The sequence below is a fragment of the Culex quinquefasciatus genome, chromosome 3 (genome assembly GCF_015732765.1).
Source record: "Culex quinquefasciatus strain JHB chromosome 3, VPISU_Cqui_1.0_pri_paternal, whole genome shotgun sequence".
Lineage (NCBI taxonomy): Eukaryota > Metazoa > Arthropoda > Insecta > Diptera > Culicidae > Culex > Culex quinquefasciatus.
The window spans coordinates 132,320,185-132,343,581 of record NC_051863.1 but is presented as its reverse complement, the minus strand read 5'-3'; the positions used below and the strand labels follow the sequence as shown (position 1 = coordinate 132,343,581).

The following is a 23,397-nucleotide window of genomic DNA, read 5'->3' as shown; positions in this document are numbered from 1 at the left end:
TTATCTTAATGATATCCACCGGCACGTGCCCTGGTGGCCATGTCTCAAGAGGAGAGTAGTTTCTCCCGACTTCCCAGAGTGCGTGCCACCGCCGTGGACTCTGAGAGGAAAATTCTGGGATTTCCTCAACCGGAACCGGCATATGTGATGGTGCACCTTTGCGTGATGTTGCACATTTTTCACGGTCGCGCAAACTTTTGCGCAGAAAAGTTGCAATCATTTATTTCGCTCTCGTTTAACGACACGCAAGATGTACCTACGCGCGGATTTTCCTTTTTTTCCCCCAACACAAATTTTCCTTCTCTTTTCAACAAACAGGTGGAAAACTCTATTTGTTCGCCGGGGCCCGAAAGGGAGGTGTGCGCCTTGTTAATGGTGGTATGATAAATTTGCAGCACATTTTTTTTGTACCTGCTTATTTGCTGATTTGCCAGGTTTTCTTTCACTTGTTGTTTTACTTCGCGGCGCGGTGAGCAATGAAAATCGAAAATATCCGACAGGCAGAAATGTCGATGCACCGCGAAAAACATCATTAAATAAAAGGTAAATAAACGGTGGCCGCAGGTAATCTATATGCAAAAGAAAAGAAAAACTGCTTCTACTGTGAATGCATACTACTCCCAGCGCGTGATTGACAACTTTCTATAATGGTTACGGTGGAAGGGAGGGGGAGGAGGGATTAGACGGTACAAAACAAACGATTTGGTGAGATTGAGTAATTGTGTAATTGAGATTTGTTAACTTTGCTATGATAGTCGTTTGTCAAAATATTATGACTTACAAGTCAGTTTCCATTCGAGTTTAATTTTGTTAAGATGGCTAGAACTAACTTTTGAGTTATCTCAACTAGCAAATGCTGATACATACTTCGACATCATTTGGAGAAAATGGAAAAAGGGAAAACACTTACCACTTTTCTTGATTTTTAAAATTAATTTTACCCGAATCTGTGGCCAATGTTGTATTATTTTTATTTTCCATTTTTTTAATAATATTATTTTTATCATCCCGTAATAATAATAAGGATCGGGACTGTAACGATAGAAGTATCTTTATCTTTATCAAACCGACGATGACTTTTTTAAATGAACATATTCAAACAAAATTATCTCCGACTTTAAAAGTTGTAAATGAAAAACATATGATGAGATGATATACTAAGTGTGTTTAAAAATATAAGTTCCTTAAAAAAATTTCACAAAATTGTACTAAAAATCTTAACGTTTTCGCAAATCTACATTTTTATGTATTTTTTTTTTGAAGCGTTCGAAATAAGCGTTTTTGCTCTTTTCAAATGTTAGACTTGAACATATTTTTATTGTATAGGAAAATTGTAGGATATTTTCAGCTTCCGAAATTTTTTTTTGCAAGGGACTTTTTCTCAAAAAATATTTTAAAATTAAAGTTTCATTTAAGAAGCAAATGCAACTTTAAATTTAAAAATATTCTATAAAAGAAAAGTCCCCGGCAACTTTTTTTTTAGGAAATCCCAAAAAATCCAACAATTCTCTTTCATTAAATATATGGTTCATTCTCCGCCAACTCACACAGCATTTGCCCCGATCCCTCTTTGATTTGCGTGAAACTTTGCTCTAATGGTAATTTTGGCCCCTAATCACGAATTCGAGGTTCATTTTTCGATATCTAGATGGGCGGTACGATTTTTCTGGATTTTTAGTAAGACAGTGATTTGTAGCTCGAAACCGAGAGGAGATAGTAATTTGGTGTCAAAGGGACTTTTGTGAGAAATCAGCCACAATAAACGTACAAAGGGCCTTTCTTATGCAAATTTGCTAAACCTTCAGAAAAAAATACTTTCAAAAGCACAAGATTGATTTTTGGGGTTGTAACACTACGAAAAACTGGTCAAAAATGAGCAAACGCATCATTTTTCGTAAAATTCAGATAGATCGTGAAGAATACATTTTTTTTGTTTTCGTCTACACTAAAACCCCGGTTTACGCTCAGGCGTTACGCTTTGTATTTCGTCAATTTCTCTGGAACGACGCAATACTTTTGCAAACTTTTTGAAGCGATTTATACGTCTTGTGCAGATCTACAAATTGCTTTCAAAAGAATGTAAAAACATTAGACTGTTTTCGAGAAATCAACCAAACAAAAAGCGTAACGCCTGCGCGTAAACGGGGGTTTTAGTGTACTCTACGACTTTGTAAAACAATGTTTCACAGCAAAGTTACAAAAGACACAATTTTAAAATGAAAAATTATGTTGTTTCGTTTTGCTGGGTTACTGCAGATTCCAAAAGCAATTTAATTTAATTTTCCGTAAAATGACATGTTTCTCGATTTTTTTAAAGTTGAGTAAAGGAAAATGACAGCGATTGAAGAACTTTTTTAAATTTCTTTTTTTATGCAAAATACTTTTTTTTGAAGGAATTTTGAGTAAGCCATCTAATCGGGCGTCCAATCTTACATTGAAGTCCCTTTGACACCAAATTGCTATCTCCTCACGGTTTCGAGCAACAAATCACTGAAAAACGTGTCTTAAGGAGGTATTAGACTGTGACAAACACACAAACTCGCATTTTTTTTATGTTTTACAGTTTGCCAAACTTGCAAACTTATTTATTAAGCCAAATGTATGCAGGCTGACGTTTCTGAAAACAAATGCAGATAAACAAACAAAGTTTGTTTGCGAATTTATTTGTTTGTTTGTCATAGTCTAATACGTCCTTTAGTAAACATCCAGAAACATAAAAGGGGTCGTACCGCCCCACCGACACGAGATATCGAAAAATTCGGATTCGTGATTAGGGACAAAAATTAAGCCTTTAAACAAAGTTTCACGGGAATTCAAGAATTAAATTGAAAAAAAAAATGTTTTTAAAATTCTAACCAAAGGCATATAACTTCAAATGGTGAACTTTATTAACAAATATCTTAGTAATTCTCTACCAACTCACACGAAAGCGGGAAAAGATGCCCCAACCCCTCTTCGATTTGCGTGAATCTTTGTCCTAAGATGTAACTTTTGTCCCTGATCACGAATCCAATTTTCGTTTTTTATATCTCGTGACGGACAAGTTATCGCGATTTTAGGAAAAAAAAAGTCTTCATTAAATAAAAAAATGAATATTTCTCAAGGCACAAAATCGGGAATTATTTTTTTTAGTATGCCCGTTTTTGTCTTAATAGCCCTAATCACAGCTTACAACTTTGCTGAAGACTAATGATGAAAGATGGTTTCTTTTTACAAAGGAATGAAAGAAGCAAGTTTCAAAAAAACAAGTCTCGAAAAAAAAAAACTGTGTAGACAAAAACTCAAATTTTGCATTATGGATGTCAAACATCATGAAATTTTGTTAAGATTTACACTGCATTATAGTTTTTAAAGCAAAAACTGAAATTTTCACAAAAAATTGTACTTTATTCAAAATGCAAGACATTCATAATTTGCAATATGGATATCATAAAATATTATATAGATTTTCATTACATTACGACTTTGGTGTAAAATGCCCTAATTTTTACAGAATACTGGGCTTTGCTAAAATAAATAAATATATTTAATAACAAGCACTATTAATTTGCAAACGACACAAAATGTATACATTTTCCCATTTCCCATAATTATTATTTTTCAGCGTGAATTTGCTGACACAAAAATCATCACCACATAAAAACCAGGTTATGTTAAGAAAAATTTGAAAGTCTGAAACGGTTAATGGTTTCATGGTACAAAGGTAAGCTTTTAGGTTTAAAAATTTCACATTATGGAAACCACATAATATTCATAGTAGAACTAGTACATTGTCTTGAAATAATTTAATAAATTTAACTTCAGCCGAATTGCTGAACTACCTTCTTGCTGAAGCGATCATTGATGACTAAACTTACACTTCCTTGACATCCACCTGTCCGTCAACACGAAACCTTACCAAATCCTCCAAATACCTCCCAATTCATTCAACTCTTCTTTTTTTTAACGCAAGCCATTAACACCGGATACACTCCACACTCGCCTGCTACACCATTATCACTAGCCGGCGACTACCTTAACTTTTGCTACACCCTTACCTGTTATCATGAATTCATTAGCAAAGCAGACAAAAAAAAAACCTTGCAACAACCGTTCAAAAAACGAATACCGAAACCACGCTTTGATAAGGTGTCTAACGATTTTTTTCCAGCCCTAACAAACTGACCTTCCCAGAGTAACGAACCAGCCACCCACCCACCCTCAATCGGAAGTACAGTTGCGGCCCCTAGCTGTGGGTGGTGGGTGGCTTGGAAAAAACTGCATGTGCAGCAAGTGAAATGTGTGCACTGCAAGCACTGGTAAAAAGGGAAAAGAAGGAAAATTGCGCGTCGATCGCGTCGAAAATGAAAAATGTGAAAATATGTTGCTGGCTGGGCGATCATAGATGTATGTTTATGTGGTAGATAGCGCATATACCACCACCACCCCCATGTGGGAGGCGGGCACCACACATAAGCCAAGCCCAAGATTAACCAGAGCGCTCAGTGTACTTTAAAAGGAGATGCATATCAATTTTGAAACCAGTATCAGTACGGATTGCAATCGATTAGCAGTGTTTTGAAGGGGTGTATGCGATCAGCAGCTAGGTGGGATCCGCGGTGAAAAGAAGAAAAAGTGAGGTGTGTCTAAAAGGACTTTCGAGTGTAATTTGAGGAAACAGTTTGAAGTGAAGTTTAAACAACCCAGCCAAAATGACCACCACCAGAAGAAACACCGTGATGGAGTATCTCTTGCTTGCCTCATTCATCACCTCCACACTGTGCGCCTCGACCGCCGGATTACGCGGCCAGACCCGTGTGGGACACAACAACAAGGTCGAAAACAGCTGGTTCGGTGGTGAGATGAGTGTGCTGCAGAAGGTCTACGATGACTGCCAGGACAAGCAAGACTTCACCGGTTGCCTCAAGGGCAAAGCCTTGACCGCGATCTCGCGCGCTATTGACATGGTGAGTTCGTGCTGGGGATACGCCGAGTGACCTTGAAGTGTCTTCAGTGTTTTTTCCAAGTGTCCCAAGCTGACCGTTGAAAGCTGACCCATTGTGTGTGCGTTTCAGGAATCGATCCCGCTGCTGGACGGAGTTGCGCTGGTCAAGCAGGCTAACCCCGAGAACGAGAGCATCTCCCTGCTGACGGACGCCCGCGCGCTGGGCGGACTCGGCGAAACCGAGCGCTCCATCCTGGGCAAGCTGAACAAGTTCTTCCAGACCCACACCCTGCGCGTCGACATGCAGCCCCAGGACTCGACCGCCGCGGCCCGTGGCAACAAGCAAAACAAGCACCACCGCTACCTGATCGCCGCCTTCCTGACCGCCATGGGCATCGCCGGACCGATCGGCCTGAAGGTCCTCGCCGCCGTCGCCGGTAAGGCCCTGGTCATCTCCAAGGTCGCCCTCACCATCGCCGGTATCCTGGCGCTCAAGAAAATCTTCGCCCACGATCGTCACGAGGAGACCAGCTTCCAGGTCCATGCCGGACATGACAACCGGTAATAACCCCCCAAAACCACCAAATTCCTTCTCTACTAACCTCCCCCCCATCAACACTTTTAGACGAACTGCCTACGTCGTCCGCAACCCCGCCAAGGTGGCCGCCGCCAACGTCGATCCCTACCGGTATTACTACGACCAGCAGCAGCTGCAACAACAGCAGCAGCAGCAGCAGTACGGAACCATCTAAGAAGTGTGTCCCCCCCAAACACCCACGAAACATCGAAATTAGCGAAACTCCTCGAGCAAGTGTCCCCCCCCACCACCACCCCCCCTTGTAAATTAATATTTATTTTTAATTTATTACCGAGTGAGAGAGAGCGATCGAGAGCGAGCGATAAATTATCAAAACCCCCCCCTAGAAACTCTAGAAAGTGTCATGAGCAATTGTAAATTATGAAAACCCCCCAACACACACACACAGACTACAGCGAAACATACCAAAAATTAGGAAAGGTTAAAACACTCGAAATCTCAAGATAGCAGGAAAAATCAAAACAGGGTAGCAAATTAAAATTTAAAAAAAAAAAACTATGGTAGCAAAACAACAGGGTGTGAGTGTATGAGTGCTTGAGATGCTCAGCACACACATGCACTTGCACACACACATGTGGTTAGAGTCCTCTTTTTGTGAAAGCAGGTGAAGCAAGCGAAAGTGGGCGTCAAGTTAAAAAGTGCGAATAATAAAACTAATAAGCAAATGAGAATCAGAATGGAAGATGTGTTTTTTTTATTTTTAAAAGAGAAAAAATCCCAATTAAGGCAAAGTTTATGGCAACTTAAAAAAGAATTTCAAATCTGTTGGTAATACAACTTTGAAAGCTTAAAAACTCAAGTGGAGTAAATCCTTATCAAAAATAAAATAAAACAGTTCAAAAATAAAGCACTGAAAAACATAACAGAAGAGATAATATATATTATTTAACAAAAAATAACGAAAACTAAGTAAAAACAAAAACTATAATGATAAACAAATAAAATAAAAATACTGTTTTAGAGATAAGTTCGCACTTTATTAAAGGTAAACAAATATTTGAAACTATAAATGGACATCAAATTAAAATATCAACTAAAAGAAACATGAAAAAACAGATCATAAAATTACAGCAATAAGGAGAAATTTAAAGACGGCATATGAAACAGATAAAACCTAAAACCAAAAATTAAAGAAAAAAAAACAAAAAAGAACATAAGAACATAAGAATTTAACGGTACACATCAACCATAGCTTTTGCACCCAGATTTCTGATACAGACATTTTAGTATCTTCAAAAATTCGGGAACTATCGATATGATTTTTTATTCATCCCCTAAATTACTGTCTTCAAAGTTATTTACAACAAAGTTTGACTATTTTTACAATCAGACTATTTCAGGATTGGGTTCATAAGTTTGACCAATTTGGAATAAGAAGACAACAACTTCCTTGGCTGCTGTGCACCCTTAAAAAAATAAAATAAAAACAATCATAAAAAAAGTAAAACTAAAATCATGAAAACTAAAAAAACAAGACAACCAAAAAAAAGTGAATAGGAAAAAAAATATTACTGCAACATTAAAATCAAAAAAAATTGAAGAAAAAAAAACAATTGAAAGGTGTAAAACCAAACAAAGAATAAAACTGAAAAAAAAGTAAAGAAAAAAATTAAGAAAATTAAAAAAGGAATATTATTTATTACAAATATCATGAAATCAACAGTTGGAAGATTGTAAAATAAAGTTTAAGGCCGTTGCAAATATTTTTCAAAGTTTATGTCGCCCCCTTCAAAATCGGTCTGAAAAATCAGGGGCAAAAAAAAAATTTCCAAAAAACTTCAAAATTTCCATGAAAATAGAAGTCTAATCAACTGAAAACAATCTAAAATGCATTTTTCTGCATTAATAATCCCCCTCGACTTTGGTCAGAGTCGATGGACATAAACTTCAAAAAATATTTGCAATGGCCTTATTAGAATTAATAAATAAAAACAAACAAATTTAAAAATCAGCAAAAAAAAATAGAATATATATCAAAAGAGGACTTTTTGATAAAAAGTTATAGTTTAAAAAGGTTCCCTTCCTTTCACCTCAACCAAAACAGAGGCAAAAAAAAAATTGTTCTCAAAATTAAAAAAAAAACATAGACAACACGAAAATACTGAAAAAAATCAATTCATTACGTAAATCTACATTTTCATTCTCATTCCATGAAATATTTGTAATGATTTTCAAATTCTTTGTTTTGAGACAATTTTGACCCTTTTGAGCAATAAAAACTTATTCGCGCCGTTTCAAAACCCAATCCGCGAAATTCTAAGAAAAATAATTTTACGCAACAAACATACAACAGAGTTTCATAATAATTTATTATTTATGAAATAACAAAGAAAATATCATAGAACAAAAATTAAACTTATTTTATGTTCAAGGGCTCCATCGGAAGAAACGCAAAAATCACAAACGTTTAAATAATGTTGTATTCAATAAAAACAATTTTAAATTGAGAATAGCCCCATGAGGCCGAGTGTCAGAACGCAGAATCAAATTTATTTTTGCTAGGATGAAGTAAGCGAAAAGCCATAATAATTTTGGCAAAAAAAAAATTAAAAACAAAAATTAAAATATTTTTAAATTCAGATACAAAAAAATAAACAAATTTAAATAAAAAAAAGAAATAATAAAAATCATAAAATTGTGAAAAAGATAGTTTAAAAAATTCATAAATCTAAAGATTTGATAATTTAAATGCAGTTCGTACTCGACGAACCTCTCCAAAGTGTTATTCAGAAAAATCGAGACAATTTTGTCTACCCTGAAATATGACTTCAAAAATGCTACAAAGTTATCAGATTTTCTGTAATCAATGATGGTGACAGAAATTGTAGCATTTAAGAATTTTGCAGTTCATTTTTTTAAAGATCCAGAGTTTGAATAAATAAGTTTTTGTTCCATTGATTGTATCTATTTTAATTTTTTTTTTAATTTTGACTTTCAAGAATTTAATTTTGAATTTTTAGAATTACTGAATTTTAGGAGTTTTCAATTTAAATTTATTTTTAAATTTAAGATTTAGACATTTGAGTATTTTTTGTTTTTTTTTAATCTGAGTTTTTAAATTTTTGGATTAAACAGCTATAAAAATCAAAAAAGTTATGATTTTTTGAAACTTTGAATTTTGAATGTTGGAGCTTTAATCATTGAATATTTTGATCTTTTTATTTTTTCCCCAAGAATGTTTAAATCTTGTAAAATAATGTCTTTCTTCGGGTTTTATCCCACTTAAAATCAAAGGCGGAAAGCCAGTTTCTGTTACGTCTAATTCGCGCGACTCGCGCCGTCCGTAACAACCCTGCACATTGACCATAAAATTAAAAAAAAAAATACAAAATAAGTAAACCTATCTTAACCCACCTCAGTGAAAATGTTGCAACATCAATTGCAAAAGCTTCCAGTTTGTATTCGATTGCGCCTGAACATAGGCAACAAAAAACAATCACAAAGAGTTCAATAAAGGTAGTTCTTAAAGATCGAAATTCAAGGTTTTGATTCACGAAATCCGAGCCAGAAATGTTGAGGTTTTCCGTAAGTCAACCAATGCAAAACCCGCTGGCCGGCAGCGAAATTATGGGAAAGTATAGTTTTTATCAGACTTGGCTTATGCTGATTAATTTTAAACTCCCAAATGTCTTCCGATGAGCTGATTGTAAATGTAAAGGGTCAACTTTTGACTTTCACGAGTTCACGAATAGGGTGTTTCAGATCACCTTACTATTCAGGAATATATTTGAGTATTTTTTCCTTCAATTAAGTTGTTAGACATTTAATCCAAGCAACTCTGTCTTAGACAACATTTTTTCACAAACAAAGTTTTTTAAACAAATAATTTGTTCAAAAGAGCAAATCCTCAAAAATAAGTTTTTTTTTGCGCGTAGCATTTCAGGGTAAAGTTTTAAAGAAAGGTGATGTTGGGAAAACTTTTAAAGCTCTTAACATTCCAACGCCCAAGGCTCCAAAAAAGTTGGAACGGTAACTTCAGCTCAATGGTTCTCGGGCATAACTCAACCAATCAAGATGATTCTTCTTTCCAGTGATTTGTTAGGATGTCTAGATGATTCTAGAACTTTGCAGAACTTAATTTGATCAAATCTGTCATTTTTTGCGATCAAAAACATCGTTCCAACTTTTTTTTCGCGTGTAAAAAAAAATTCGCCAAAAATTCCGCGGAGGCAGTTGTTTTTAAAAAGGTGGAACGATGTTTTTGATCGCAAAAAATACAGATTTGATCAAATTAAGTTCTACAAAGTTCTAGAATCATCTAGATATCCAAACAAATCACTGGAAAGAAGAATCATCTTGATTGGTTGAGTTATGCCCGAGAACCATTGAGTTGAAGTTACCGTTCCAACTTTTTTGGGAGGCTTGGGCGTCCGTGTCAGTTGGACATGCGTTGGGCGTTCCAGTGTTCAAATACAAACATCACTTTTTTTCTAAAATAAGCAGCAAATATATAACGAAGTTTAGAAGAGAAAATCATACAGTTTTGTTTTCTGTTTAAGTAATCAGCCATTTAATCCTGATAACGAGGACTATTGTAAATAAATCATACCAAATTCCATTGATTGTTTTCTTAAGCTAGTCATATCATCCCATCAAAATGTGTGGCTTACCTGGAAATAGAAGATAAATGTATAAATTAGTTTTTTTAGTTTTTTCTATGAGAAAAAAGTGTTATAATTATTTTTCAGAACCAAATATAGAAATCCGATAGTATTCATTCAAACGAGAGAACATGAGTCATCATATGCATCTCTTCCATCAGCCGTAATCGATATCTCATCCCTTCAGGGGTCGCTCATCTTTCCAGTCCGTACCAAGGTAAAAATAAGGAAAAAAACATTCCCCCCCAAGTGTTGCCAGCAGGCTTTCATAACGCCCCTTTAACTTTTCCCATCGAACATGTCCTCTATGCGCACACACACACACACATTATACCGACACACTTCAGTACAGTAAGTCCTAGTTTCAAGTCCAAGCAGGAAGCTCCCCCTCTCTCTGGAAAAACTGGAACACGTTCAGGCTTTACCTCTAGGTCTAGGCTTGCGACACTACTGAAAACCACCCAGCAAGGGAAAAATGGTTACGTGGAAAAGCCCCCGATGCGCCAAAGGAGAAAAAGAAAAGAAAAAAAGAGCCAACTTTGCTATTAATAACTTCTCGACAAACTCACTCGATAGCATTTCCTTTTCATTATGAATTTAAATTTATTTCCAAGTTGTAGGTACTCAGCGTGTATGGAGCGAGGCACGGGCAGGCAGGCTTCTCCATGCACGACGACTAAGCCGAATCCGGCGGTGGTGGCGATGATGATGATGGTGGTGTCTGTCTGTCACTTTGGATTCGCTTCGTCGACCGTGCTCGTCCTCTCGTTGGACTTGGACGTGTAGTAATACTCTGGTGAGGAGCATCCCAGAGGTTCTGGAATTCAGTCTAGGGGTACACCCAAATGGGAGGTTGATTCCGTTTGAACTTCGACCACTGTAGTATAGTGGTTTAGCGGACGGCTACAAATCAAAGGTTTTGGTCTCGATTCTAGGTCGAGTCAACTATTTTTTCGTGTCATTTTTACTGATTATCTCTTTTGGGTGTAGAACCACGAAGAAAAGTGCATCAACTGCGCTGTTCAGCACACCCTAGCCAGTACGATCTCCCCTAAACCACAGACCTGTTTGTCGTCGTCGTCGTCGGCCTGGCGTGTTCTGATGATGATGTTTATGTTTACATTTGCGCACCCTCGCCGCCGTGGACAGCAGCTGTTATCGTCGTACTCGCAGGGCATGTATCGGTTTGTCGGTACGTGAAGCCAACACCCTCTCTGTTAAACACCGGATAGCCGGAGAGAGAGGTTCCGCTGACGGTTACTAGGTGTTGGAGAGGTGTCTCCGGATCGAGGAAGCTTTTGGCGCGAGTGTAGAAATGGGATTACAGCGGAAGCTACTGGAACTGGGTAGACTACCGGAAAGTAGGATTAGAACAACGCGTTGAGCTGGGCAGTCCTTGGACGAGATTAGGGTGGTTCAAGTCCGTTACGAAATTGAAGATATTCGAAAAAAGAAACTTCAACAATTAAGAGACTTCTTCCATTAACGATCATCATCATTCCTCGACATCCTCCCAGACATCTCACATAATTGCCACCTAACCAAACACATTTCCTCTTGGGGCTACCGCGCACGTCATCGTGAAGAATTCTAAGGCCGATGCACGCGATGAGCGATGCATTCCAGGGCCATTAAGTCACAATCCCGTATTAAAAGCAACAACCAACGCACTACTCCAGGGCAGCCATAAATCCACTCGGTGTCAGTCGGTGCGGTGTGGAGTTCCTAGAATTGATTGATGGACCCCTCTCTCGGTCGTCGAGGAAATCCCACAACTTAAAACCCATTAGGCTTATACGCGCGCGAGTAGAGGGACAATGAACCCACCAATACATTTACATCGCGCTTCTCGATATAGATACTCCTGCGTGGAAAAGGAATCCTTTACGAATCGTTCATCAACCACCTCTTGGAGAACAATTTGATTTGATTATTTCTTCCACGATTCGATTCCGTAGGATATATTCAAACCTAAATTAAAATCTTTTATCTGCGCGTTTCCTCACTCTACACTCTTTCAGACGACCCCTGACTATCTCTCTCGAAGGTTCTCACCAGAGCAGGTTTCGATGGGAAGAACTTTAGCCCGAGGGGAAGGAGGACACAAGATAAACACTGACCACTACCACATCGCTTATGGAACCATAGGGGCTTCGCATCGAAGAAGTCGACCCAGCTATAAAAAGAACATCCAAACTCGCGTGATCAGAGTTTCCTTTGTGTGGCATGATACACACATGATACCACGATTGATGGGTATCTCTGTTAAGAGAGTTGATCAGTGGAGAAATTATCGATCGATAAGAATGACTCATTTTAGCGGTATTGTTAGGTAGTCCTGTTTACGACTTTGTTCTGAGAAATCTAAATTATCTGATACCAAATAGGTCGTTTCACATAAAAAAAACTTTTCTTCAAAAAATACCTTTTCAAATAGACCAAACCATGAACAGAGAACACTGATCACGTGGACACCATTGATATATTGATTACTGAAGATTAATCTCGTACTCGTTTGGACATCGCCAGCTGAAAGGGCTCTGAACATTTGCGCAGCCATTCGATACCTGGACAAGCTTTTCAAGAGATTCGACATCTTAATCAGCCAGCAAGCGCAATTTGACTTGAGCAATCTCAATCTGAACAGCAACAACTGCTCAACCTATCATATTTCAGCATGTTTTGTCAAGAATAGCGTTTCAAAGAACGCTCCACCAGTGTTCCTTCGACGATGAGTAAAACTTTATATTTATGGCCGGCACAGAGAGAGATTGAAAGAGAGGTGCAACAACAAAAGGTGATGATAGTCGACGCTCTATATCCAACGGGCTTTTTGTAGTAAAAGTTGATGGAAATGAATCCTGCTTCTTGCTGAAACAACCCCAACTCACGCTAGAGAGCAGAGCGGTGCTATCACCTTAGGCTGCATTATATCACTGGACTTGATTTGAGCACGGTAAAAATGCTAACGCAACGCTCTACAGCCCAATTTTACATCGGTATTTTTTTTCTTTTACATTGTTAGGGCTACTTTAGCTCTACGAAAAACTTTGCTTCTTTTGTTTATATATTTATAATTTTTCTTTGATTTTTAGTTATTTTTTTACTTTTTCAATTCCGATTGAGTTTTTATATTATAATTAAATTATGAACTTTCAGGTTGCAAAATATCGTTGAGAAATAATCAGGGACATAACAAAAATAACTTGTTAAACAATTGTTTGTCAAAAATACAGCCAAAAATTACATCTCCAAGTTACAATTTTCTATTTTTTCTGCAAATCTTCTTTCCATTGCCATTTCTGAAAATGCAACAAATTGCAAAAAAAAATATTTTTCAGCACGAGTCGCACATTAATCCAACGACATTTATCGAGTTGGATAAATACGAGTGTCCTGAAAAAATCAAGTTTTACAACCAGTTACAAATAACTTTTTTTGCGATTTCGAAAAACGCCTTTTGAATTAAATTTTATGTCAAGCATCCATGCGTTGAGTAAATTAACCGTTCAAACAAATAAAAAACTATAGAAAAATGTTTCATTTCAATACTAGTGCTGAAAAGTCCGTTTCGTCGTTCGAGAATGACAGAAAAGGTAAGTAGGTTCACGACGGAAATGCAAAAAAAAATAGAAATTTTTCTAGAAAACTTAAAACACAAGAAGTTGAATACTCATTATACTTTTCTGTATTTTTTAAACTTTGCATTCTTAGGAAAACTTTCGAGCTTTAAAAAGCATTTTAATTTTGCAAAGGGACTCAAAAAAAAATTTATGACACAAAGATCACTTTTGATTCTGTTTGACTAAATGCAATTTTACCAAAAGGAATTTTCCCGGAATGTTCAAATACGCAAATGTTTAAAACATTGTTTCTCTATTAAAATGCATACATTTTGATAAATGCTTTTGAAAAAAATATTTTCATTTCTCAGGATTTGAAGACTATCCTGAACACTAGTTGTAAACGAAGCCGTTTTTGATCAGTTTCCTTTTCAAAAAACCTGATTTCTAGAAAGCTTTGGTTGATTCATCTCAACTTCCATACATTTTTTTTAACTTCAAAATCAATAAATTTTCAAGTTGTTTTAGAAAATTGGGTAAATTATCATTTTCGTTTGTTACAAAAGACGTTTCAAATATATAAAAAAAAGGTTTAAAATCGTCTTTTCAAACATTCTCCAATGTGTGTGCCCTCACCATTAAAAAAAAATGTGTTAATTCAAGAAGAGCGATTCTTTCAAGGATAAGCTAATGCTTTTTTTAATGTCCTTTTTTAATTGGGCTAAATTTTGTGATAACTTCTCTCCATTCAAATTTTAATACAAAATGTCCATACAAAAATGGTATAAAAAAATTCAAAAAACGATATCTAGAAAATAACATTTTTCTGATCGATTTTGTATGTTCAGCAAAATTGCAGGTATGAATTGGAAGAATTCAAATTAATCTAATTTTTTAATGTCATCCTATGAGTTAGATTGCTGTCGTAGATTGTTTAACCTTTTCAGGGACTTTTTTTTTTTTGGAGGGTGGTCCAGCCGCACATTGTTGATGTTGAAACCTGGGCCCTCGTCCTGTCACGTCCGTCAGTAGTCTTGTCGTACATTACAACTAGAATCACCTAAATCCCACATTGTGATAGTGAAAAAGTCACAGAAGCAGCAGTGTCTTGTGCAATTGTGATATTTTCACTATCGGAGAACTACCTAGTTCACGAAGACAGCTTATCGGTCAACGCTTAAGCCCTGGGGCTGCGGCAAAGCGAGTTCTCGTAGCATGAAGTGGTGTCCATAGTGCTTATAAAAAAGAATGTATACCCAAATTATAACTAATGCACTAGGATCAAATCATGCCCCTTGACTTTACAAGGCCCAGGGTGTTAAACCTTTTCAGGGACTTTAGAATTTAATTCCGAAATTTTATTCTTACAATCGATACAGAAATTTAAAGAAAAAACTGACAGTTAATTTCGACAAAAAAAAATTGAAATTTTAAAAACAATGGCGCTAAAGATAAAATTTAATGGGTTATTTAACAGAAAAAAATAAAAGCTTGAGTCTATTACATGGAATATTTCTTTTAAAATGATTATTATAATTATACAGAGTAAAAAAAACCTATGAGCAATTCTCGGAGATTTTGGTCATTCGATTATTTGTATTTTTCAATCAAGCTGAAATTTTTTTATGCCCAAAGAAGCCATTTTGCATCATTGGTTTGTTCATATAATTTTCCATACAAATTTGGCGGCTGCCTATACAAAAATTATATAAAAATTTTTTGTGCATCTTAATCCACTTTATGTCACTAAAACTTGATTTGCAAAAAAAACACTGTTTTTAATTTTAGTTTTCTGGTATTTTTAAGGGGACATCAAATCATTTCAGAAATTTTCAGAACGGGAAAAAAATCTTTGACCGAGTTATCAATTTTTGAATCAATACTGATTTTTTCAAAAAATCAAAATATTGGTCGCAACAATTTTTCAACTTCATTTTTCGAAGTAAAATCGAATTTGCAATCAAAAAGTAGTTTAGTGAAATTTTGATAAAGCCCCGTTTATAAGTTATAGACATTTTTATGTACCTTTTTTGGAAAAAGTCGCAGATATTCATTTTTAAAAATAAGTGCCCATATTTGTCCACTATTGAAAAAAAAATTTGAGGAGCTGTGAAAATTCTCTACATTTTGATTTTTAGAACTTTGTTGATACGACCCTCAGTTGCTGCCATGCAAAGATTTGAAAACAGGAAAAATTTTCTTTTTAAGTCTCACTCAAACAACCCACTTTTTTTTCTAATGTCAATTTCTCAGCAACTAATGGTTCGATTTTCAATGTTAAAATATGAAACATTTTTGAAATTTCCCGATCTTTTAGAAAACAATATTTTCATTTTTTTTAAATCAAGACTAAAATTTCATAAGGGCCAAACATACAATAATACGCCCTTATGAAATGTTTGTCTTGATAAAAAAAACTAATGATGCACATTGGCTTCTTTGGGCAAACCAAAGGCACCAAAAAAGTTTCACCCGGATTAAAAAAAAACAAAAATTAAAATTAAAAAAACAGCGATTTCGTAGAGAAATGCTCATATTTAATTGATTTGTTTGTACATGAGGTACAGCCATCCCTCATATTCGGAACAGTTTAGAGATCGGCCAATGTTCAAAAAATCATAGAAAATCAATGATTGAACTTAATGATTCGCTTTTTCCTTCATTTGAAAGCTTTTCTTGCGATCTTTCGAATGCTATATCGAACAACTGCAAATTTTAACTTTTATATCGAGTTTTTGAAGAAAAACTTTTACCCTTGAAATCCACAAATTCGGAACACTTTTTTCTTACGGATGTAAACAAACTTTGGTTCTCTCCATGAGTACATAATTTTTACAAAATAATGACTTCAGGCACTGAAACCAATGAAACTCAAGCTTAGTGATGTTTTATACATGGTCTGATAACTTTTTTTGTGAAAATATCAGTTAAATTCAGGTGTTCCACAATTGTGGGAGGCACAATAACATCCCACAATCATGGAACAGGCAATTTGGAGGCAGTGTTTTGGTGCTCTGGATAAAATAGTCTTGAAATGAGGTTTTTTGTTCAAAAAGTACTACTTTTACCAGTGAAATAGCAAGAGAATGTCCAAATGAAGGTCCTAAAAATAGTAGGGTCGACAGAAAAGCTGCATTTGGCATGTTATTGACAAATTACCACAAAAGTGTTCCGAATTTGTGGGTGTTCCGAATATGTGGGATGACTGTAGTACAATTCTAACCAAATATATAATATTTTACGGTTGAGTTCTTTACTTTTTCCCGGATTTCACCCAGTAGAATCAATTTGGCGACTTTTTAAAGACTACATATTCAATACAAAACAATTTATTATTACTGTGCCACCCAACTACAACCGATCTAAAGGTGATGATATCAACTGTGAGAGCTGCTGCAACAGCAGCAAGTAACAACAACCTAGAAAAGAACAACAACAACAAAAGGGTGGGGAAAAAGCTCAGTCGCACGATAGCAGCATATGTTTTTAAAACCCCCTCTTCCCTCTCCCTTTTGATGACGTGTCGCGCCACGGAAAGCTCCGATTTTACGACGTCCGCCCCGTTGAAATAATTAGCCAGAATAGAACGTATAATTTTATATTGTGCTCGCGTTTTTCCATTAAAACTCATTTACTTTACGAGCCCGGCGCGCGGGTGAGAACTTCAAGAACTTCGTCGTCGAGGGGAAAAACTTTTTTTCCCAGAAGATGATCGAGCACCTTGCGCAGATTATCATAATTGGATTCGCGTTCGTTCTACGGCGAGTGAGTGTGATTTACCGTTTCCCGAACCAGAAGGAAAAGCGCTTTTCGATGAGCTTGGCACGGCACTCATTAGGGCGGCGACGAGAGCTTTTCATATGTGGTGTTGAAACTTCAAAGAGCATTCACACACACATACGCTCTTTGCCAGGACCTAATAATCGTTGGCGTAAAATTTTACAACCTTCCATAAAACGGGGTGCTTCTTGCTTCACAAAAAAAATGAGGCACACTTTTCCGGCATAATTCAGTCGATTGTGCCCGCGGAGAATTCAAACAGTGTGACTTTCATAGATATTAGGCCAACATTCTTTAAAACTATGCAAATTTCATTGTTTAGTTAACAAAATTAGCAAATTAGTTTTTAGTTTTTAGTTTTTAGTTTTTAGTTTTTAGTTTTTAGTTTTTAGTTTTTAGTTTTTAGTTTTTAGTTTTTAGTTTTTAGTTTTTAGTTTTTAGTTTTTAGTTTTTAGTTTTTAGTTTTTAGTTTTAGTTTTTAGTTTTTAGTTTTTAGTTTTTAGTTTTTAGTTTTTAGTTTTTAGTTTTAGTTTTTAGTTTTTAGTTTTTGTTTTTAGTTTTTAGTTTTTAGTTTTTAGTTTTTAGTTTTTAGTTTTTAGTTTTTAGTTTTTAGTTTTTAGTTTTTAGTTTTTAGTTTTTAGTTTTTAGTTTTTAGTTTTTAGTTTTTAGTTTTTAGTTTTTAGTTTTTAGTTTTTAGTTTTTAGTTTTTAGTTTTTAGTTTTTAGTTTTTAGTTTTTAGTTTTTAGTTTTTAGTTTTAGTTTTTAGTTTTTAGTTTTTAGTTTTAGTTTTTAGTTTTTAGTTTTTAGTTTTTAGTTTTTAGTTTTTAGTTTTTAGTTTTTAGTTTTTAGTTTTTAGTTTTTAGTTTTTAGTTTTTAGTTTTTAGTTTTTAGTTTTTAGTTTTTAGTTTTTAGTTTTTAGTTTTTAGTTTTTAGTTTTTAGTTTTTAGTTTTTAGTTTTTAGTTGAAATTTATGACCATTTCCAACTGTAAAATTCCCCGCTGTTCGCAATTGGCAGCCTCGGTCGTCGTCCCGTGTCGTCACACGAGCACGTGACATCCCCCTGGCCATGCGATCTGAATACCAAAGTCAGCAAGAGCAGAGCAGCTAAAATACTGCAGCGAGAGAACGATAGCATATGCTCGGGCCTGATGAAAATAAGGAAGAATCAGTCGCCCCAGAAAAACTTGCTCGCAACGCGCGCAGTCACGTATGAAAAAGTACTAAAATTCATAATATCTCTGATTGGGGTGGAAAAGCGAGTGAGGAAGGTCCTTCCGCAAACATTGGCGTCCGGTGACAAAACTTGGCAGGGCATGAGTGTCCTTCTCGGAAGTCATCTTGGTCATTTTTGGGTTGGGTGTTTTGCCGGAAAAACCGATTAGCAGAAACTCGTTATCAGCGGGATCGTTTGCCTTCTGGGAAGTTAATTTTGAAAAGAGATTTCGTAATATTCAATTAAGATTACATTTCGATAAGAGGACACATTGGCAAGAAAAGTAACTGCATGCCATATCTTCAAAAAATCAAATAACATATTTTAAAAATAGAAGCGCTTTCACATCCAAAGACGACAACGATTAATCCTCTCAATGTCTAATCCACCACCTTCATCTCTGAGATCTCGTCGTTCCAGGCTTCAATTTCACTTCCCCAAATACATTAATACATTACGTATTCATGAGTGTTCCACCGAAGCTAAACCATCATCCAATGACGTTATCCTACCCCGAGTTCATTATACCAAAAAAAAGAGGATCAAATTCAAGACGACAGCTTCCGCACATTTCCGCTTGGGTAATCCTTAAATTCTAAGAATTTCCGAAAAGTCGAAAAAGGAGCCCTACTTGCACGATGACAACGAAATTACTCCTCTAATGTCAACTGTCAGTGCAGTAAGCTAACCCACCTTAGAAAAAACGCAATAATTTAATATTTTATTCCAATGTCACTTTTTTCCGACTTCCTCATTGTTCTCTTTGGAATGAAAAAACCCTCGCTCAGCAGACTTGGAAACTTATATTTTTAACTTTACATTTTACATTCTAGAGACACTTCCCTTTTCCAGTTGGTTTCCGGGGTGGGACAACTGACTCCCGTCCGCTATCAGCACGACGGTTACAGACGGCTGATCCAGGGGGCTCTTGCGAGACAAATATAGAGGAATACTCGGCTTAGTGGTCGGTTTTCTCGTTACAATCAGATGTTTTAGAATCACTTGAGTTAGTCTTCAACGGTCTCGAGACTAACATTTCAAAAGGGCGTAATGTTCAACGCGTTGACCCTTTTGAAAATTGAAAATATTGTTTTCGAAAAGATGGGAAAAATGTTTCACATTTTAACATTGTAAATCGGACCATTAGTTACTGAGATATCGACATTAGAAAATGATGGGTTTTTTGGGTGTGACTTAGAAAACATCAATTTCCTGTTTTTTTTTTCAAAAGTGGGTAAACATGTGCACTAATTTAAAAAAATATAAACTGCGACTATTTTAAAAAAAAAGTTACCTAAAAATGGCTTTAACTTGAAAACGGTGCACCTTATCAAAATTTCACTTAAGTACTTTTTGATTGCAAATTTAATTTTACATCGAAAAATGTAGTTTAAAAAATTATGCGACCACTATTTCGATTTTTTGAAAAAAATCAGTATTGATTCAAAAATTCATAACCCGGTCAAAGATGTTTTGCACAACCTGGAAATTTCTGAAAAGTTGGCATTTGATGTCCCCTAAAACATATAAAAAAAAAAAAAAATAGTGTTTTTCTGCAAATCAAGTTTTAGTGACAAAAAGTTAAGTAAAAAATCACCAATTTTTTTAGGGTGTATCATCTTTTAAGTGTAGTTCTTATCCATACCTACAACTTTGCCGAAGACACCAAATCGATCGAAAAATTCCTTCAAAAGATACAGATTTTTTTAATTTTCACATATCATTTTTGTATGGACAGCTGCCAAATTTGTATGGAAAATTTTATGGACAAACTAATGATGCAAAATGGCTTCTTTGTGCATACCGAAAGCACCACAAAAGTTTCAGCCGGATTAAAAAATACAAAAATTAAAATTTTATAAAAATACCGATTTCGTATAGAATTGCTCTACTATTATCTAAATTTGAACTCCCAAAATACGTTTTGATCAAGGGTCCTGATTGCTCAAAATCAACCACTGAATTCCTACCGTTTGTCACTTTCACACCATTCGCTCCCGAACACTCTCTCTTCTACTCTCCTTCTCTCTGTGATCGGCTCATTTTTTTTCTCTGATGCGCTGCGTTATACTCATTGATTTGGGTTGCCTAAAATCAATGTTATCAATTAAATTGTTCATTTATTTTGATTTCATAATATTATAGACACCATTCAAAGAAACTTCCACAAAGAAAAAATCAAATTGATGGCAAACTGAGGGCGTGAAGACAAAAAGACTGCCGCTCTGGCATTTTGTGAGAATGACTCTTCGCTGAGCATGGTAGTGTGTGAGTGTAGTCAAGCGACGGAGTAGGCAAACATTTTCACGATGAATTTGTTCGCTGAGTGAACAGTTCGGGCCACTCGCTGGATGGATGCGAGTCTCATTCGCTCATGAATGCTAGCGGGTTAGAATAGGTGACGAATGGATTGGCGATGAGTGAGTGGTTTCTATTCATTGAGCCGAAAATCAGGACCCTTGGTTTTGATTACTTTTTTTAATGATTTAGGTTGCTTTTTTTCTCTGAAATTTAAGATGGTTTAAATTTTGGTACTGGATTTTTTAAAATTTTGTTTTTGGAATAAATTGAAAATATTGTCGATATCAAAATTCTATTTAAGATGCAAAATGAAATATGCAATCGAAAACTACTATACACACTTTGATAAAGAGCAAGTTATAGGCATTTTAAGGTGAATATTTTCGAAAAATGTTCAGTTATTTACAATTTAAAAATACTTTGTTGATCGAACGGCTCGTTGCTGAGATGAAGTCTCTTGAATTTTAAATGTTGTAAAAAATGAGTTTTTTTTCTCAATGGCACTGAATAAGCTTGAAATTTTTCACACTATCTTAAATATAAAAAAATCTAACTTATGTAAAATTTTCTGCTCTTTTCTATAAAAATAATTTCGAGAATTGAAAATATGGCCCAACATTCGAAAATGTCCACAATAATAGATAGATAGATAAAAGATTGCTATTCTTAAAATGTAAAGAGATGTAAAATAAAAAAAAAATAAAAAACGTTCTATATGAAAAAAATACCGCTTTAAATTATTGCAGATTCCAAAAGTTGATTAAATTTCCCATCAAATGAAAAGTCACTAGATTTTTGGCAGTTTAGTAACGGGAAATAGCACCGATTTTAAACTATTATGATCTTTTTTTTAAATGAAAATTCGTTGTTTTTTTTTTATTTGGAGTCGGGTGTCTTATTTTGCATATTAGTCCTTTTATCACAAAAATCGAATATGGGACTTTTTTTCAAAACCTCGCTTCACAAGCTGATTATTGTTCCTTTAGCTATTTTAGGACTCAGGGTGAAATATTAGCAAAATCGGTCTACATTTAGGCATTGATAATCGAGGGTGAAGTATGCATGGGACAAATCGGAAAAATGTATGAAAAACTCAATTTTCTTACGGTTTTCTCTGCAGGGCGCGCTACTTTTATCCAAATATTCTCAAATTTGAGATTCTTAGTGGAAATTTAATACTTTACAACTTTGTAGAACATATCAAAGCTGTAAAACTCGATCCTGAAAAATTATTAGCGATTTAAAGCTATCAAAATACTATGGAGAATTTTATGGATAATATTATCTTATTTGCTTCATTGATCACATAAAAAAAAACCTCTAAAAAGATTCAGCCAAATCAGGAAATATAAACAATTCCAGCAACTTATACCTTCTCTAAATATGAAAAATTCAGGTCCGTTAAGTGCCACAAGTCATCCCCCATCACGTTCCCGTACCCTACAACGGCCGAACGTTTTGTTGTCCTTCCGATGTCCCTGGCAGTACGGGCACGTTCCTACGCTCCAAGTATTAGTGAGACGACCACGTCGTCGTCCTGTATAGTCCTGAAACCAAAACAGACATTCTCCGGCGTTCACAAGTCCTACCTGAAAACGCTCTGAAACGACGATGCCGTCTTCTCTAGGCCGCCCAATGTTGACAGACACCAATACAGACAGACGACAGGAAGATATCCCCGGCGTGTACGGACACAACAGCGTGTCGCCAGAGTCTATTGAACCCGAGATTTTATGTTTTTTTTTTTGGTTTGGTTCGTTCGTTGGTTCGAGTGTGCAGTGCTTCACTGCGCAGCACATGTTTGAACCCCGGGGTTCGATTCCAGGGGCCCGGTCCCGGAGGCGGCGGCGGCGGTGGCCGCGGACTGGAAAGGGGAAAATTTTCGGAGCCTCACATCGGCTAAGGGTACCATCATCGTTGTTCTGAACGTTCAGAGTATAGTTGAGAGAGGGGCGAAGCAAACAGCTAGACCCCTAATATTTCCCTGTGTTGTTGTGAATGTGTACAGCGGAGCTGGATATGGTAGGGTCAGAGGAATTTGAAAGTCCTTAAAACTCTGAAATTTGAAGAGCATCATAAAATTTAGAAACCGAAAAAAACTTTGTTGATTTAAAAAAATCGTTTTAAAAATTTTAACAGTCGACAAAATTTTGTTCTAAACTTTATAAACAATTCCAGAAAAAAATAGAACTCGACCATCTCCACCACCCTGGCGACGTGCTGGAAACTCTATGCTGGCAGAGCTGTCGTCTAGCAGCAGCAGCAGCATCGAAGTTTATGTTTCATGCTTGCCCTAATGCACCCTCCGTGCGTTTGTTATTATGCTTTTGTGTACACGATGACAGTGCGAGAAGGCTGCAGCTTGTTGTATTATTTCTTGATTTTATGTGTTTTATATTTACAGCTTTTAGTTCTG

General features: G+C 35.8%; 2 protein-coding genes across 4 annotated transcripts in view; one reads left to right on the top strand and one right to left on the bottom strand.

Moving 5' to 3' along the window:
• The window catches only part of LOC6036547 (serine/threonine-protein kinase NLK), a 205,517-nt gene that overhangs the window by 130,266 nt on the left and 51,854 nt on the right, over positions 1 to 23,397 (bottom strand). The gene's annotated exons all lie outside the window — the stretch shown is intronic.
• Positions 4,607 to 5,696, top strand: LOC6036548. The gene is made up of 3 exons (XM_001846539.2): positions 4,607 to 4,946; positions 5,055 to 5,485; positions 5,550 to 5,696. The coding sequence occupies exons 1-3, from the start codon at positions 4,692 to 4,694 to the stop codon at positions 5,674 to 5,676; spliced, it is 813 nt and encodes a 270-aa protein (XP_001846591.2). The 5' UTR covers positions 4,607 to 4,691; the 3' UTR covers positions 5,677 to 5,696.

Coding starts and splice junctions, on each gene's coding strand:
- LOC6036548 (XM_001846539.2), top strand. CDS start 4,692: ATGACCACCACCAGAAGAAACACCGTGATGGAGTATCTCTTGCTTGCC. Junction 4,947..5,054: donor TCTCGCGCGCTATTGACATG/GTGAGTTCGTGC, acceptor TGTGCGTTTCAG/GAATCGATCCCGCTGCTGGA. Junction 5,486..5,549: donor CATGCCGGACATGACAACCG/GTAATAACCCCC, acceptor CAACACTTTTAG/ACGAACTGCCTACGTCGTCC.